Source organism: Stegostoma tigrinum, chromosome 9, assembly GCF_030684315.1.
Source record: "Stegostoma tigrinum isolate sSteTig4 chromosome 9, sSteTig4.hap1, whole genome shotgun sequence".
Lineage (NCBI taxonomy): Eukaryota > Metazoa > Chordata > Chondrichthyes > Orectolobiformes > Stegostomatidae > Stegostoma > Stegostoma tigrinum.
The window spans coordinates 79,809,586-79,828,473 of record NC_081362.1 but is presented as its reverse complement, the minus strand read 5'-3'; the positions used below and the strand labels follow the sequence as shown (position 1 = coordinate 79,828,473).

Sequence of the window (18,888 nt, the reverse complement as noted above, 5' to 3'; positions counted from 1 at the left end):
TGCTTTAAAATAATGTCAGGAAAAAAATTTAGTTCCCAAGCTCACAGAATATCAGAGAATGATATTATAAAGCTAACTAATGTTCAATATTGAGACTATGAACAGTAGGGTGGAAGAGAAACTCATCACATAGCGATTCCATGTACAATCAAAAAGGCACAGTTGTGCAGGTTAAGACGCTTATTCCCCAAAAGAGGACTTGTTTTATTTTGTACTCCTGACTACCAATTATGCTTTCAACGTTAATAGCCAAATGATTAAAAAAAAATCTTGAGTTTGCACATTGGAATTGTCATGCTATGTGGATAATGCGAATCCTAATGCGTAGGAATATGACGACCAATACTGGTTCTAACAAACAAAACAGTCTACTGTTAGGTGAATATTCAGAGCTTGGGTTCATTATCAGAACAAAATGACGCAAGTTAGAAGTTGCGAACAGCGCTCATGGCAGAGATTGTTAAGTGTCTTGTGGCTAAGTGAAGTGCCCCCTACCTGTAAGCCAGAAGACTCCTGAAGTCACTGTTCATAACGTGATTCCCTCTATTTTGGTGAAGTCAAATGCAGGATGGGTAACCACTTTGAAGAACACTTGTGTTGTGTCTGCAAAAATGACCCCGAACTTTCAGTTGCCTGCCACTTCAACACACCACCTTGTTCCCACTCCAACATTTGTGTCTCAGGCCTGCTGCAGTGTTCCAACGAGCCTCAGCACAAGCTGGAAGAACATCTCATTTTCCACTTGGGGACCGGGCAGCATCTAGGACTCAACCTTGAGTTCAATAACTTTAGAGCCTGATTCCATCCTTCCATGCCTTTTACCCACCCGACATGCAGTCCTGCTATGACATGGATTGCTTTTTAGCCCAAGAAGAACAGTTACTGGACCTAAAACGTTCACTCTGATTTCTCTCTACAGTTGCTGACAGATCTGTAGTTTTTTTTCAGCAAATTCTGTTTCTGTTGCTTTTAGCCCTGTCACCCATTCCCAGATATCCTTAGGTCTATTATCATTTGAAACGGGTTGCATTCAGCATAGCGAAACATTTTCTCATTCTTAGCTCTTATTATTATTTATTCACCTATTCTTCTGTTCTGGCCTACTCCTTTATCAACTCCTTTCAAATCTCTCTCTCTCTGGGCTCTGTCTTCACTTTCTGCTCATCTGTCATCCCTCAGTTTGGCTTCAGCATAATTACAAGCTTCCTTAACTAACAGTTCTGACAAAGAGTCATCGGACATGAAATGTTAATTCTGCTTTCTTTCCACAGATGCTGCCACACCTGCAGTGATTTCACCAACAATTCCCCCACCCCAGGTGTATCACAAAGAGTCACTTATGAAGCACTCTGATATTACTGAAAAGGGTCTATCCCTCCTTTTGTGGTCCCTAGCTTGACAGAAGTCTGTATTTTCTTTACATTTTCTAATCAAGCTGCTGAGGAATGTTATTATACACCTCTGGAATTGGTGGGACTTAAACTCGGGACACCTGGCTCAGAGGTAGGGACTCTATCAAGCCCACTTGATGTCCTGATCTTAAAGGCCAGAAAAATAACAGAAAAACCTTGGGTGATAGTTGTTTGTTGGTTCACCAGTCAGTGCATTACTCTGAGAAATCAGAATCAACCCACTCAAGTTAAAATTTAATGAAGCTTGACTGTTAATCAACATTAATAGGGCATTCTCCATAGCAATGCCTCTACCAGAGTCTGTTAGCCAACCAGATCATACTCTCCTCTTATGCATTATTAATGTTGGTTTCCCCTTGAATTTGAATCCTTGCAAAATATCCTGACTAGTGCAAGATGAAAAGCCTTGAAAGAACTTTTTTTTAACCTACAATATTCAAGTTCTATTGACCACACATTGCTACCATAATAACTTGGGTTAACAAGTGACTAATCTCTGTTTTAATATTTGTAGATCTAGCATAGATTGCTTATTAACAGAAGAGAGTTCCAAACTTTATCAGATGAATATTTCTGAATTTGAGCCTTGAAAAGTCTGGCTCTGACTTTGCTTCATTGCTGTCCACTTCAATGCCTTCAATCGACAGAAGTTTGGCCAATGGGTTTCAAATTACATAGTCCAATCTACCAATATCTTGCAATTATATGCTGCCATCAACACTGCTAACAATATAGTTTACCTTTGAGTCATTGGAAAATTTAGTTGGTGTCCTATCTCATCAGTGAAGCTGTTAATTGATAGAGTGAGGTCCCAGCACAGGTACTTGCAGGGCTTCATTATGCAGAGCCTGCTAACTAGAGTACCTGATCACTAACCTTGCACCCTTGCTGCCTTCCTCCTGATCCAATTTCACATCCAGGGCAACAAGTCTTCTTCAATTCCACAAGCTTCACAGAACCAGAATTTGAAAGAGGCCACTCAGCTGGTTGTTCCTGTCCTGATACTCTGAAGGAGCCATTTATCATTTGATACTTCGCTGCCTTGTCCCCCTCACTTTAGCAATTTCACAATAATAAATACTATACTAAATGTCAATGACTCTCTAGTTTCCCTCTTATCTTTCTTAAATAAGAGACTGACATATACAAATCTACAAACTATATTTATGTTAACTTATGTAAATGGGGAAGTTGTTTAACTTTTAAAATTGCCCCTTTCAATGTACAACAGGGTTAACTAGAGAAAGAGCTTGTCAGCTGGATGAATGGTCAAGTCTCCAAAACGAGCCACTTTGCTCAACATTTTCATCCCACTGGGCATAAATATTCTAAATCCAAAAAAAAAATCAGGCACAGATTAAATAATGGTCAAGGCCTGAGGACTATAAAGTCATTACTAAAATACCACTGCCATTTTAACAGGCTAAAGCAATGCAGAATACTAGCCTACAGCATTGGTAGGTTACCCACTGCTTGCACAGCCAAAATGTCCCATTCTATAGAAAGATATCTTGTCAAGGTACTAAGAGCTGGTGAAATGAAATGCCAGACTGTACTTGCAGATTTCACTAGTCAGGCAGGCCAGCCTGCAATTACCAACTGTGACTTCAAGCCCTATAATCCTAACTGGTTCCACCATCACATTACAGCAGCTGCTAATGATTGGTATGTGCACTCCATGGCCAATCAGGTCAGTGTTACCTCCATTTCTTTCATGTGTGAAGCTGAACATTCTGCAGTGTTCTATCTTACTGCAGAGCAGACGAGATGAAACTTCACTTTGGTTCGCATACAGGTGGGGACCCAATCAACCTTATGCTGTCAACACTTTGTAACATCATGAAAACAGAGATCTTAAAAAGGTCAAATGCCTCCTCTTCATTAAAATGGACAGAAGGAACTTTCTGTTCATCAAACTGCTTTGGGTCAAAACAGTCACCTCATACAACATGCAAGTGTCTACTGACTAATGCCGAAGATAGACTTACCCGAAAGAGTACCCTGAACTAGGTTTCTTCAAAGTCACCCAGAAACTTATTAGGCAAGTCATCAAACTAGAAAACAAAGAGATTAACGTCAAAAGGCCCAGACTGAAAGCAGCTATAAGCAAAATCAACTGCATTCACAAGCTTCAGACTGCTAACTCAATTTCATAAAAATTAACAATTCATACAAAAATGTCCTAATAGCATGTAGAGAGGAATGTTTTACAATTCTTGTACAATTAAAAGACAATTTTGTGCACAATTATTCATCACCAAGAAGCCTTGAAGGTGCTTTCCTTTTACCGGAATGATGTCATTTAGTGATGTTAAATGTCAGTATCACAACTCTAACACAACACAAAACTAAACATTTAGCTGTACCCTCAAACTTTTGGAGATACTGTAAAATTTCACTGAAAGAAAAAAACAACCATTCTGCCCCTTTTCAAAAAAAGCACTGGTGAGCAAACAACTTTCTTCGCAAAAACGGTAATGTAATATAAGCATATATTAACTTCATTTTATAGATCTTCCAGTCACATTTTTAAAGTGACAATTAAAAGAAACAAAATCCAACATGACTTTGCTTCAAAGATATGTCACTTTCCATTCTGTCTGAAGTGATGTCACACAGATAACAGTCAATTAAGCTACTCCATTTCATAAACGACAGCAGGTACCAGATTGATAATTACTCCCTCAGAAAGGGCAGGAAATTAGAGGAGTCCCATCTGAAACATTAACCCCTCTTTCAAATACTGATTAGGCTTCCGCACATCTCCATCAAATTTATATTTTTTAATCCTAATCTTCAATAATGTGTGGATTGTTCAATAGTTTATGGTCTAACTCAAAGCACTGAACACTATTTTTTTATTTTCAAAGTAAACAATTTTAAGAGATATTTTATAAAACAAACATAAGAATTCTCATGCTGAATTGTCAGCGATTAATTGAGGGATATATACCAAAGCACAAATATTTTATTCAATAACACTGCTTTTATTGCAATACGTAGTTTGTTTCATAAAATAAAGTGCAAGAGGAACTAAGCAGTTCTGGCAGCATCTGTGGTAAAACAGTAATGTCATGAGTCCAAAAACTCTTCTTTGGAACATAAAGTAAGTTGTCTTCAATCACAACAAAAATAAATATTCCACAATTACATGGCAGAACAATTAAATTAATAAATATCAACATGACAAAATATGAAGCATGCAACACAGAATTACCACAATTTTCATAGTTCAACACAGAAGGTTCATAATCAAAGCCGTGTTAACTCAAAGGAACTGCAGTAAGCAGACATCAGGCAGCATCCCACAGAACGTAAAGTTCTCAAAGTCCGTTAATGTGGCCCCAGAGGGCCATAGGGCTGGTCTCTCTGAGAAGGACAACTGGTGGTGGGTTTAAACTGAGGGTCAACATGTCTGTGGTGAGGGGTGAAGTCAACGAGTGGGGCATTCATGGTGACCTCAACCGGTGCGGGAATCGAACACATGCTGGTAGTATCACTCTGCACCACAAACCAATGAAGACAACCAAGCAGCTGTGGCAGGAGCAGCAGAGGCCAGGAAACAGGTCACCCTCCCTCACAAACATGCGCGCTTATGAAAGAAATCCATGAATTTCAAGTAAAATTTAAAAGTAAAACTGGTCATTTGAGGAAATGCAATTGCAAGGTTACAACAATTTCTGAATATATTTCATGACAACCATTCATAAAATCTGACAAAATAAAATCTCAGTTCTGTCAAATAATCTCTAATACCAGCAGACACAAGTACATTAAAAAATGTCATTCAGAAGATTAAAAAAATTACCTGAAAAGATCAAAAATGGTAAGATATGTGTAAGCAGTTAAAGCTGTAGAGAAAAAAGGAGAAAAATGTCAAATTAACATTTGTATTTTGTCAAGTAAACTTCTTCTCTTCAATCACAGCAATATATGAAGTCGTGACATAGATTATAAAAGTAGGGAGGTCATATTGGAGCTGTGCAGAATTTTGGTTAGACCCCCTACTCTGTATGTAGTGCTCATCATCACACCGTAGGGAGGATGTGATTACACTACACGTTGCCTGGGTTGGAACAATCTGCTATGAAGAAAGGCTGGATAAGCCTGGGTTGTTTTCTTTGGAGTGCAGAAGGCTGACGGGGGAGCTGATAGAGGTGTATAAGATTATGAAGGGCATGGATAGCATGAAAAAAAGCAGCTGCTCCCCTTAGTTGAAGAGTCAATAACAGAGGGATATAATTTTAAAGTGATAGGCAGGGATAGAAGGGATAGAAGGGATGAGGAAAAGTATTTCACCAAGAGGGTGTAATTGGTCAGGAATGCACTGCTTGCAAGGGCAGTTGAGGGAGGAAATCGCTTAACTTTTAAATGCTCTTGATGAGTATTGAAGTGTCATAACAATCAAGAGCTATAAGCCTAGTGCAGAGAAATGAAACTAGTATAGCTAATAACATATTTTTGGTGGTAGAAACTTGGTGGGCTGATGGCCTCTTCTGTGCTGTGAGATTCTATGCACATTTCTTTGCATCTTATATAAACATTCGTCTTTAAGAAACTCTCTAACCTGGCCATTCACAATCAATGTATACTCAGCAACTATTTAAAATATACATATTGCAAGGAATTAAATGTGCCAGGTGAATGCAGACTCACCACTGTTAGCACTAATTGTACATCAGTTAAAGGTTTTTCCTTAGGTAATTCAAAAATCATTATATGTAAATTTAACAAAGCGAAATACTTCAATCATGTAACATCTCAAAGAAAACAGTCACTTTCAATTTTCTAAAAGTCAGTATTACTGCTTTGATTAAGAAACATATAATTAACAGACATTACTGAGATGCATATCTTTATCTTAAGCTTGTTGTTTACACAGACAGTAATGTGGCCCAAAGTCAATTTAGGAGGATTCAGATGAAATGCATTCTAGTGTATTCGACAGAAGATGATCCTATTAGTAAGGTGGCTATGTTTTAATGCTAATGGGAGTGATGGTCAAAGATTTCCACTTTAATCTATTTTGCCTTCAGAGGAATAATCCTTACCACAACATGCAAGATTAAACCTAAGTGTATACAAAACTTAACACTCATTTAGGAATCTCCTGCATCTGAAAAGTCATTAGGAGCTGAAGATTGCTAAAGCTCTTATGACCATCCTTTACATCAAAAACAGGGGCATGAAACCTGGTGTTGTGTTTAAGACTGCACATGGTTGCTCCTTCATTGACTTGCAAGCACTGCAGCAATGTCAATGGCTTGTAAAGTTGTGTACGTCATTCATTAATTCAAGGACTAGCACACTATCTTTTGGGGGCATTTCCTCAGTCAGGAACTTCGCTTACCATCTGCAGGTGCTCATCTCATCTGGTACCATCTCTGAACACATTGATTAGAAAATGTTTATAGAGTGGCTATGTCATTGGCCAACACTCACCACCAACCAGACCACCAAATGGTAAAGATAGAGCAAGGACTGTAAAGCCATAAGTGAGACTGCAGCAGCGGAAAGGAAAGTTGGACTCTCAAGTTATCTTTTTCCTTATCTTAATCTCTTATTCTAAGTTACTGTAAATGGCACCATACATGTACAGTGAAGATACACACTTTTCACTGCATTGTTACACGATTAACATCCCAGGGTTAACATTGACCAGAAACTCAACTGGACTCACCATATTAACAGAGTGGCTACAAGAGTAGGCCAGAAGCTGGGAATACTGCAGCGAGTAACTCATCTCCTGACTCCTCAAAAGACTGTCCAGCATCTACAAGGCACAAATCAGGATGTGATGGAATACTCCCCACTTGCCTGGATAAGCGCGGCCCCAACAACACTCAAGAAGCTTGACACCATCCAGGACAAAGCAACCCACTTGATTGGCACTACATCCACAAGCATCCACTCCTTCCACCACCGATGCACAGCAGCAGCAGTGTGTACTATCTACAAGTTGCACTGCAGAAATTCACCAAAGATCCTCAGACAGCACCTTCCAAACCCATGACCACTCCCATCTAGAAGGATAAGGGCAGATATATCGGAACACCATCACCTCCAAGTCACTCACCAACCTGACTTGGAAATATATTGCCATTCCTTTGCTGTCGCTGGGTCAAAATCCTGGAATTCCCTCCCTAATAGCATAGTGGGCCAACCCAGAGCAGGAAGACTGCAGCGGTTCAAGAAGGCAGCTCCACACCACCTTCTCAAGGGGAACTAGGGATGAGCAAGAAATGCTGGCCACCCAGCAACACCCACATCCCACCAATGAATAAAATAAAAGAAAACATGTAACAATAAATGATTCCATTCAATTCAAAAGTACAGAAAGAGTGTCATTACCAAACAAGTCCCTCAATAGAACAGGAATGATAACATTTAAACTGAAATTTACAGGCTTGCTGGAAGGGATCTTTAATTGTTTTTCACTACACTCCAAAATTAGGAAAAGAATTTCCTTCTGTTTCAAAAATAAATTCCGAAGTAATTTCCAAATACTATAAGTAATTGTACAGAGATGAAAAACAGAGTTAACAGAGAAACTTGCTGCATTCTCAAAACAAGGCTGTCATCCATTATGAAATATCATTTACAGTAATGAGAAAAAAAGGAGACAGAGGCACAAAAATTATGGTTTAGAAACTGTCTGAATACTATTTTGTATGACTAAAGAAAATGACAGCACTGTCGTGCTCATAAAATTCATACAGTGTACAATTGTTCATCAACTTAGCTAATAAATTCAACCACGACACAGAAGGGCAACCAAAAATATGCATGACCAAAATTAGCGACAGGTTTATCTTTTATTCCATGCCACGTAACAATGCAGTCTGCTAGCCTGATTTGACTAAAGCCACATCAGAGTCCTTGCCTCACAAAAGCTCTTTCGAAATGGTTTGTACTCAACCGATTTAAATGTAACTTAATTTCTGAAATACACGTCATCGGGATTTAGACCATAAGACATAGGAGTGGAAGTACGGCCATTTGGCCCATCAAGTCCACTCTGCCATTTAGATCATGGCTGATGGGCATTTCAACACCACTTCCCTGCACTCTCCCCATAGCCCTTGATTCCTTTTGAGATCAAGAATTTGTTGATCTCTGCCTTGAAGGCATCCAACATCCCGGCCTCCACTGCACTCTGCAGCAATGAATTCCACAAGCCCACCACTCTCTGGCTGAAGAAATGTCCTCTCATTTCAGTTTTAAATTTGCCCCCTCTAATTTTAAGGCTGTGCCCACAGGTCCTAGTCTCCCCGCCTAACGGAAACAACTTCCTAGCGTCCACCCCTTCTAAACCATACATTATCTTGTAAGTTTCTGTTAGATCTCCCCTCAACATTCTAAACTCTAATGAGTACAATCCCAGGATCCTTAGCCGTTCATCATACACTAAACCTACCATTCCAGGGATCATCCGTGTGAATCTCCGCTGGAGATGCTCCAGGGCTAGTATGTCCTTCCTGAGATGTGGGGCCCAAAATTGGGCACAGTATTCTAAATGGGGCCTAACTAGAGCCTTATAAAGCCTCAGAAGCACATCGCTGCTTTTATATTCCAACCCTCTTGAAATAAACGACAACATTACATTCGCTTTCTTAATTACAGACTCTACCTGCAAGTTAATCTTTAGAGAATCCTGGACCAACACTCCCAGATCCCTTTGCACTTCTGATTTGCGAATTTTCTCACTGTTTAGAAAATAGTCCATGCCTGTATTCTTTTTTCCAAAGTGCAAAACCTCACATTTACTCACATTGAATTTCATCAGCCATTTCCTGGACCACTCTCCTAAACTGTCTAAATCTTTCTGCAGCTTCCCCACCTCCTCAGTACTACCTGCCTGTCCACCTATCTTGGTATCATTGGCAAACTTCACCAGAATGCCCCCAGTCCCTTCATCCAGATCATTAATATATAAAGGTGAACAGCTACGGCCCCAACACTGAACCCTGCGGGACACCACTTGTCACTGGTTGCCATTCCGAAAAAGAGCCTTTTATCCCAACTCTCTGCCTCGAGATTTGAAACTAAAAGATAGCATTAAAAGAGAAACGTAGTCCAATGTTGACCAACACGTTTAATTAAAATGCAAAAGTAGTAATATGTCATGTTGGGCAGTCCAAGGTGAGAAATGTCATAGGTTTAATCCCCATTCCATTATTCATAATCTCATGTGTGCTGTTGTGTGGACTAATCAAGAATCCAGACAACTCCTTACAAAGCACAATGGAGAAGATCATTGTGGAAATCAAACCGACTTTCACAGCAGTGTGTTCTGTGACTTAAACATCCGGCAGCACAGCAAGCACTTTGACACCAGTGTGAAACGGTACGCATGCAAGCTAAGTGTGGAGCATGGGTGCCAGGTGGGTGAGGGGAGGTAGGATGCCAGATAAGTGGTTGAGTGTTTGGGGTGGACAGAGGGAGGGTTAGATGGGTGCACAGTTATGGGCAAATCAGACAGTTTGTGCCAGGGTGATGGGCAGATGCTGGTCTTCAGCAGTGGCAGTTGACTAGTTTACTGTGTGCTCGGGTGGAGTACACATTTGTGTGGGGGGGCGGCATTGGTGGATATATTGGTGTGTTAGGGTGTGATTGTGGTTTCACGCGAGAGGGGGAAGGGGACGGGGGGGGGGGGGGGGGGGGGGGGGGTGGGGGGGGGGGTGCCTGTCAAGCCTCAGGGTAACATGACATGGAAGAAATGGTATTGGGTTGGGGATGGCAAGGAATGATGTTCATTTCAAAGAGTGAGAAGAAGGATGCCAGAGGATGGTGTGTGTGGAAAAGGGCCAAGTCATTGGTGAATCAGGGCCTCGGGTTAAACTATTAAAAGTTAAGTGAGTTGAAACCTTTCAAATTCTGACCTTAAAAGGAAATTTATTGGAGGGTTCCAAATGTGAGGAATTGTCCATTGAAAAACTTTCATATAGGTATCAAGTTCAGTGTTTATTTAAATTACCATCGATGGAATAGAATATGGAGGTGGGATGTATTTTACTAGCCTCTCAGTGAAAACTACACGCATTTCAAATCCTCTCCAAAAGGGAAAAAAGTATCATATCCATTCAGAGAAATACCACGTTAACTTAAAGCACATTCAATTGCATTTGACGAATTATTTTGCCAATCATGGACTTATGATTCAAGACATTAGTGCAATTAACTGTATTGCATTAATATCAAGGAAGATTTATCTTGTTTACTAGATACATAACCATTAATGTTTTTCTAAGCAACAATTTTGTTAAAATAAAAAGCAAACTCATCTCTCAATTTTCCAGCAACTTGCCTAGATGACATTTTACCACTAAAATGCACATAGGAGTATGCGATGTTTGAAAATGAATGATCAGGCTAACGTATGCTGCAGTAAGTCTGAAATGATGTAAACGAGGGTAGAAAAGTGAGGGAAATATTTGGCAGGACGGTCCAAACATCTTCCTCTGAAGTTTGTGGTTAAATATAAAAGCCTAAAATCTATAGTATCAGCATCTTCTAAGTTACGACAGCTAAATGCTTCAAATTTGGATTTATTCACAAAAGTAGACAAAGTGCTAAGAACGGCTCATTCCAAACTTGCAAGCATTATGAAAAATCTGGGTTAGGAATTCTGTATTTTACTTGCATTTATGAACTTACTACCTACTGTGGTTCCTATTTATTAGCATAAAAATTTTTTTTCTTTGGGTGTCAGGGTAGACACCTTATTGGGATCCATATTGATAGTACACATTATCAATATTTTCAGTATTTAGATATCTCGTGTGCACCATTGTCTCAATAAAATGAAAAAATATTAAAACAATGTGTATTAAAACAGGGTAAAGATTAGACACACAAATCACAGGAGCATGAAATAAAAGATTAATGCACATGGCTGAATTTGAGCAACTTGTACAACAATTTATAAACTCAAATTTTAGAGGGTATGTATTTGAAAGAAATCCACCTTGTTTTGTTACACTTCTCCGAGGAAAGTACCAAATGCTCATGTACTATTGTAACTTAAATAGGAACAAAATTACAACATAAAAAAAGGTGATGACAACCTTACAAAAATTTACAAGGATGTCGCTGGAACTGGCAAGTTTGCGTTATAAGAGGAGGTTAGGTAGTCTGGAATTCTTTTCCCCCGGAGCGTTGGAGGCTGAACATAGAACGTAACAGCACAGTACAGGCCCTTTGGCCCTCGATGTTGTGCCCACCTGTCATACCAATCTGAAGCCCATTTAACCTACACTATTCCATGTATGTCCATATGCTTGTCCAATGACGACTTAAATGTACTGAGGGGTGATCTGAAAGAATTTAATAAAATCATGAAAGGCATGGATAGGTTGAATAGCTAAGGTCCTTTTCCTAGGGTGGGTGAGTCCAAAACTAGAGGGCATTGGTTTAAGGTTAGAAGGGAAAGATTTAAAAGCGACCCCAAGGTGCAACTTTTTCACACAGAGGGTGATAGGCTATATGGAATGAGACGCCACAGGAAGTGATGGAGGCGGCTACAGTTGCAACATTTGGACAGGTTTTGAGGGACACGGGCAAAGTGCAGGTAAATGAGACTACTTCACTTGAGGATATCTGGTCAGCATGAACAAGTTGGATCGAAGGGTCTGTTTCTACGCTGTATGACTATGAATTGATATGGCCCGAGATGAACTCCGAAATCACCTAGTCATTTAATCTGCAAATGTACTGTCTCAGCCATCTATTCACAGAAACATTATGGTACACAAGGTGGTCATTCAGCCTAATGTGTTCACACCAACTCTCCAAATGAGCAGTCAACCTGATTTTCATGAGAATTACAGCCAGAAATCAACTGGAAGAGTAGGGACTGAAGAATAATATAAAGAAGAAATATCTTCTCCTTCATGAGTACATTGATGTAGAAAAAGATTGTTCATTTTTGAACCTACAATAAATCATTTAGAAGCTCTGGATAAACACCCATTTACGCAGCTAATGCTTTATAGAACTGGGACATAGTTGAAAATACAACCATTACATCGATTTATTTCACTTTCACGTAGTTAATTTGGTCCTCCACAAGAGAAAACAAAGTATAGTTCAGTTTTGGGAGGTTTGAAGGGATCTCTGAATGCACATAAAATGATTGCAGCAACAGCTATTATAAGTAACCCTTCATAAATCAGTTTTTTTGGTAACATGTCCTCATTTGGCAAACTAGTCAACAAAAAAGACAAGTATAAAAACTGAAGTCTCTGATTTTTTTTTTGGTCCACATGCTGGCTTTTGTAGCGAACTGTACAAATTAGTTTAGTGATTGTAGACTGAAGTGAACCTTTGAGATAGATCTTGTGAACAGTTAAGTGTACTGGCCAAATCTGGACGACTGTTTTCACTAAAAACTTTACAAATCAACACCTGAATCTACCACATTTTCAAAATACCAAGCTCAGGGCCAGTTAATGTTAATGGCTACAGCCACGGCCTCTCAGAAGACACAGTAAGACTCCATATGCTTCTGGCTCAGCTGAAGCACTGTGGTGGCCACTGCATTGCAAACTACTGTGTCAGAGCATCATCGTATCAACAGGATAAGGTCAGCTGTGTATGTTTACAAAAGTGGCCAATCAAGATAAAAGAAACAAGAACAATAAAGGTAAATTAATCTACCTTTTTGGTTTAATTTTTAATGCTGACTGCAGAACACAAGACAAACATTCATATACTCCGCACTCTCATTTTATTTGTGCCATTTTATTTCCTACCCGAGGGACAGATACATTTCTTACATAACTGCAGCCCTGTTACCAAGGGATCAGCAATGTTAAAGCCTCTGCCCTTTCTCATCCATCTATGCTACATTTAGCCTGCTCCCCTAGCAAAACTGCAACTGAGCCAATAGAATGGTGTAGAAACATTCGATTTCCAATATCAAAATCTTAGCTAGTTTTCAGACTTGAAGCAAGAGATTTGCAAACTACAGCATTCTGCTGTCATTGCTTCATGAAACACATATCGACCACTCAGTGTCAAATGTCGTAAAATGCTCTGCATTAAAAGAGAATTCTTCAATAAGTAAACTAAAAGCTTTATTGACTGAAAACAAGAATCCACTTGGTATACTCTGAAAAGAAATTTAAGACTTTAAAAGGAAGCTTTGCGTCAATGCGTCCCTGCAAAGCTACCATTAGTGGCTGTGGATTCAGGCTGATAAAGGCAGCCGTCTCCTAATAGTCACTGAGACAATCTTCCCACTTTAGCAAACTCCAGACATCCAGATGGATTGAGCTGTCATAACATTACAGCAGATACTGTCAGCTAGGCTGTACAGATTTCATATCTCATCTGAGATTTCCACTTTGCTGCTCCACAGCACAGTCTGTAAGTTAAGTCTGTTTACTATGTTCTGCCAGACTGAGTTTGAAGGTTAATACAGAATATTTGTATAACTGCAGAGAAAAAATTTAAATGCATTAGTCTATTTCCCAAGGTGGTGCTCACATACAAAGTTTATTTTAATTAAATATGTCTCTTGCTGTAATGATCCTTTAACATGGTTCATTCCAAACATTTGCCTCAGTCTCCCTTAAACGTACAGAGTATGGTTCAATTGTTATTGTCTCTCTAACCATAACTTCCTCCTTCTTTATTGGCCCTTAGGTCTTATACTTCACATATGTTGCATTATTGCTTTCGTTTGCATTTTTTACATTTCAAAAGTAAATGGTTTAAATAAAATGGCAGCTAGCACGATAGACACAAGGGAAAATGTGGACCAAAGTTGTTGAGTGTTTACTGATGAGAGAGAAACTGCAGACGAGTCATGCTAAAATGAACAGAAAAAAGGGAAATCAACAGCAGTGAGCCAAACGAGCAAGATGTCGCAGTGTAGGGTTCTGGTTGATCAACTGAAATAGCATATGACTAAGCAGTGTAGTACTGAGTTGTGAAAAAGGAAGAGAAGATTAACCATTTACTCAGGACATACACACATTGTTTAAAATCAGCTCAAGTGGGGCTAAATCTCAGCAAGAAAGGCAGGATTGCCATCTCCAGTGTTAAAATTCTATGTCTTCATGCACTGTACTAGGAAAACATATAAAATGTAAATAAATCTCTGCATGCGCTACTCCTAAGAGTAAGCTTGAACACAACATCTTCTTATTTGGGATATCTGGTCCATCAGATTTAGCTGGGCAAAATAAAACCAAATATTGAAGACACTGAAAATCTGAAGCAAAACAGGTAATGCTGAAATCATACAGATCAAGCAGATCCGTGCAGTGAAAACAGTTGATTGCTAGAATTTGAACATTTAAATACACTGATAGCAGAGGTAGGCTGACTGCAGCCTGGGAACTCAAAATTTAACATAACGGAATTTAGCATGGCTGAGCTTAAAATACACAGTATGGAAGCAGAAAGGTATGAGGAATTTTAGTTATGATTGATTGTTCTGAAGGAAGAAATCTTTTTTAAAAAAGTAACTTCAACAGAATCTAACCAATCTTAACTATGGATTACATTCTCCCATTAACGCATCTACTTTCCCTACAACAGTTCTTTGATTCATGTACTCCAGACAGGAATGCTCTATTTTTTGTCAATGGATCAACTGACAGCATTCTTGCCTCTGACACAGCCGTGCAACGCTACATCTGAAAAGTGACATCTTTGATGAGATGTTAAGCCAGACATTGGTTTTGCCTTCTCAGCTGGACGTAAAAGATGCAATATTTCTCCACCGTTCACCCCCCACAACCCCACTCCCACCACCCCGCCAACTGTGGCACTTTGGTAAGCGTCCCTTCCTCTGGAATGGGCAGCCTGGGTCAAAGACCAACATGCTGCAGTGGTGTGTAATCACACCAGTGAACAGATTGGTTAGAAAATTTTTTAAATAAATGATGCAATGGCATTATTTTGAATAAAAGCAGAACAGGTATCATTAGTACAGCTGAACTGCAGCTTGTCAAAGTAATCAGACTTTATGGATAATTTCCTTAAGATAATCAAATTTAATAACAATATCTGACAACTAAATAAATGCAATGAAGTAGATTAAGCCACAAATTTCACATTTCAGAAATTGTTATTAGATTAAATTTTTAAACGCAATTTCAAAATATCTGCAGCTGAAAAAATTCTATACCGTTTTAAAATAAACCTCATCATACACGATTCAGACTTATTTTTCCTCACATAATTTAACTTGGATTATTAGTGAGCTTGTTGTTATGTAATCAGAGATAATTTCTGGAGGAGTAATTTACGTGTCTCATTCACAGACTCATAGTAAAATGATCGAGATTCACAACTCATCATCCCTGTTTAATACCAAATCTCAGAATGACCACTATCCTTTCAAAATGATTGCAAGTTTACATCATAAGAAAACTGTCATACAAAATGCCTTCCAGAATTCCACTGAAACCTTTTGTCAGTCATGGGACCGCAGACACAATTAACATAAAAAAGATGCAATCTTCCCACATCTTTGTTGGCGATGGGATGGGGAGTGGTGGGAGTGTTAAAAGAGTGGAACTGACTCTGCACTTGCTGCATCTTGTGATGCAGCGTCTTATTGAAACATACAAGATCCTGAAAAATTCACAAAGGTGGATGCTGAAAAATACTTCCCCTTGTGGAAAAGAAATGGACTGGGAGGCACAGTTAAAGAGGTTTTCTATTTAAGATAGAAAAATTCTTCTCACCTCTTTCACTTAGAGAGTCATGAGTCATTGGAACTCTCGTTCCTAAGCAGTGTGGGGGCAGGGTCATAATACTACTTTTTTAAAAAAAGGGTGAGTGACTCCCTTGCTTGTCAATAATCTAAGGGTACTCTGGTTAAGCAGGAATGTGAGGTTGAGACCAAATTTAGATCAGTAAAGAGTGGCTTGAGAGGTAAAATGGTTTACTTCTGATTCTAATTCTTATGTTAAAACCAATCAGGCCTAAAGTCTCAATGAAAAATTTCTGCAGAGATTTCCATTATTGTAATTTTTACACATGAAAATAATAGATGGCAGCTTTAGGTCAGTTTAAAAAAAACTATTTATGAAAGTCTATCAATTGTTGATTAGTGGGTTTTACACTAAAATGTTGCAAGCAGGTAACACCGTGGATTTTAATACTTGAAAAGCCTGCGTCATAAAGTGGGGGATATATAGATAAAAATTAGTGGAAATAATTATATAAAGTCAAATGGTGGCTGAAGACAGAACAGCTAGAGAAATATTTTACAGCATCTGTCAAAAATGTATATGATAAATAAGATCCTTGCTGTACTTGGGTAATTCAGTATCACAGATGCTACAGTAAACTGCAGGCATTAGAGTAACTAAATGGCAATTAATGGATAGCAATGAGGACCTGTCAGAACTCAAACTCATATTACATCCGGAAGCTGAGGTCACTTTCCCAGGAGGATTAACCCACAAGTGATAGAACGACCACTTGTATTAGTGTTTATTCTCATGAGCAAAAAGTAACATTCTCACTAAGCTTTTTTTGTACTATACCCGACAATGTATATTAATGTGAACTTGCCAATGCAGAACTCCATTATTAGTAAAGCATATGTACTTTAAAAGGAGCGGTAGAAGTGGGGAAGCTGAGGAAAGTATGAGTAATGTTCTCAAACATCCTTTTTCTCTCAGAAGTAAAATTACTTCAAGTAATTGCTTTTGACTTGTTATTGCTTTTACCAGGAAAACCTTCAAACAGTGACTAACAATGTAGTTTTTGTTTACGTTATACAAAAACAGGGTTGATAACTGTGACAAGGAGGATGTGGCAAATGTGAACAAGGAACACAAATATCAAGATCTCTCAAGCAAAAATTGAAGGAAGTAAGGGAGAAAATCAAGAGGATGCTAGCTTGACAAAAGGTCAATATGAAAAATATGATCTACCGATGATGGTGAGCTGAATGTTTTAATTCCTAATTTTGAATGCCAAAGAGATCATTCATTCAGTACAGAAAAAAAAAACGACTGAGTGAAAACAGAATAAGTACACATGGCAGAAAAAGAGCTCTAGTAGGGAAGAAGATTGAAAGCATACTTGCAAGAGAAAAACTGAGCAAACCATAGAAACTGGGAGAAAAACAGGCTTGAAATGCTGAAAGTGCAAAATAAAGGTGGTCATGGGAAGAAAACTAGTGAATCAGAGTACAGACATTGCCAAGTACATGATGGTGAAAAGGAATAGCAAATACAAATAAACAAGATTAGATTAGATTAGATTACCTACAGTGTGGAAACAGGCCCTTCGGCCCAACAAGTCCACACTGACTCTCACAGCATCCCACCCAGACACATCCCCGTATAATCCACACACCCCTGAACACTACAGGCAATTCAGCATGGTCAATCCACCTAGCCTGTACACTTTTGGACTGTGGGAGGAAACTGGAGCACCCGGGGGAAACCCACGCAAACACGGGGAGAATGCGCAAACTCCACACAGACAGTTGCCCGAGGCTGGAATCGAACCCGGATCCTTGGTGCTGTGTGAGGCTGCAGTGCTAACCACTGAGCCACTGTGCTACCCTTAAAGCAAGACTGAGAACAAGAAGAAGAAAAGACTCAGTGTGCAATAAAGGGAAAAGTGTCAACTTCAAAAGGAAAATAAACAGATGATACAAGAGATTGTGATAGGGAGAAAGAAAAGCAGTGAACAGCACAAGTGCAGAAAAATAAAAATGGTGACGATATATAAAAGCACTGACAGCATGTTCAACAGAACTAACCACAGTTCCCTATAGCGAGGAAATAGTAAGCACAAGTATCTAGCTCTAATATATAAGCAAAATACTGCAAATGCTGGCAATCTGAAATAGAAACAAAAATGCAAAACCTGTGGAGATAAACAGAGTTAAAGTTTCAGGTCAATGACCTTACATCCCAATAATGTGTTCTGATGAAAGGTTATTGAACTAAAATGTTAACTCTGCTTCTTTCCATGGATGCTTATCATTTCTAGCAATTTTGTTTTTGTTACATATATCAAACTGTTCTATTAACATTCCAAGTAGTACAGGATGAAATTCATAGGTGCTTATAAAAATAGAAAAAGCAAAGCCAAAATAACTAAGTGGGGTTTTACATTAGAAACATACAATTATTTTGGTAAATGACTGCATCATTCAGACAAATGTCCAAATTTGATTAAGGAAAGCAAGCAAATTTGCCTTTAAGGGTCAATCATTAAAGGAAATCAAGTTATACATTGAATTTCGTGTGTAATTTTGTCCTCAGGGTTATGTGGATATTATTCCGGAACATTGGCTCACTGCCTCAATTTGAGCAGTCTGACTGGGTTTCAAATCATCTTAAACATCTCCCTATACACAGTGACATACCTAAGTGATTAAGTGTCAATCGCAGATTGAAACCAGAAGTCAAGCTTCACATGCTGCAGGTAACTATTCCCAGACCATATAATAATTGCTCTTTGTCCAAGTTCTCTTGGGATCGATGCCTGT

At 38.9% G+C, this 18,888-nt stretch overlaps 1 protein-coding gene across 3 annotated transcripts in view; it reads right to left on the bottom strand.

Annotated features, from left to right (window-relative positions):
* The window catches only part of slc30a6 (solute carrier family 30 member 6), a 155,335-nt gene that overhangs the window by 93,263 nt on the left and 43,184 nt on the right, over positions 1–18,888 (bottom strand). For all 3 annotated transcript variants that reach the window (XM_048536336.2, XM_048536337.2, XM_048536339.2), the window contains 2 exons: positions 5,221–5,263; positions 3,401–3,466 (listed from right to left, as the gene is read on the bottom strand). In XM_048536336.2, coding sequence (XP_048392293.1) covers positions 3,401–3,466; positions 5,221–5,263 — 109 coding nt within the window. The remainder of the gene's footprint in view (positions 1–3,400; positions 3,467–5,220; positions 5,264–18,888) is intronic.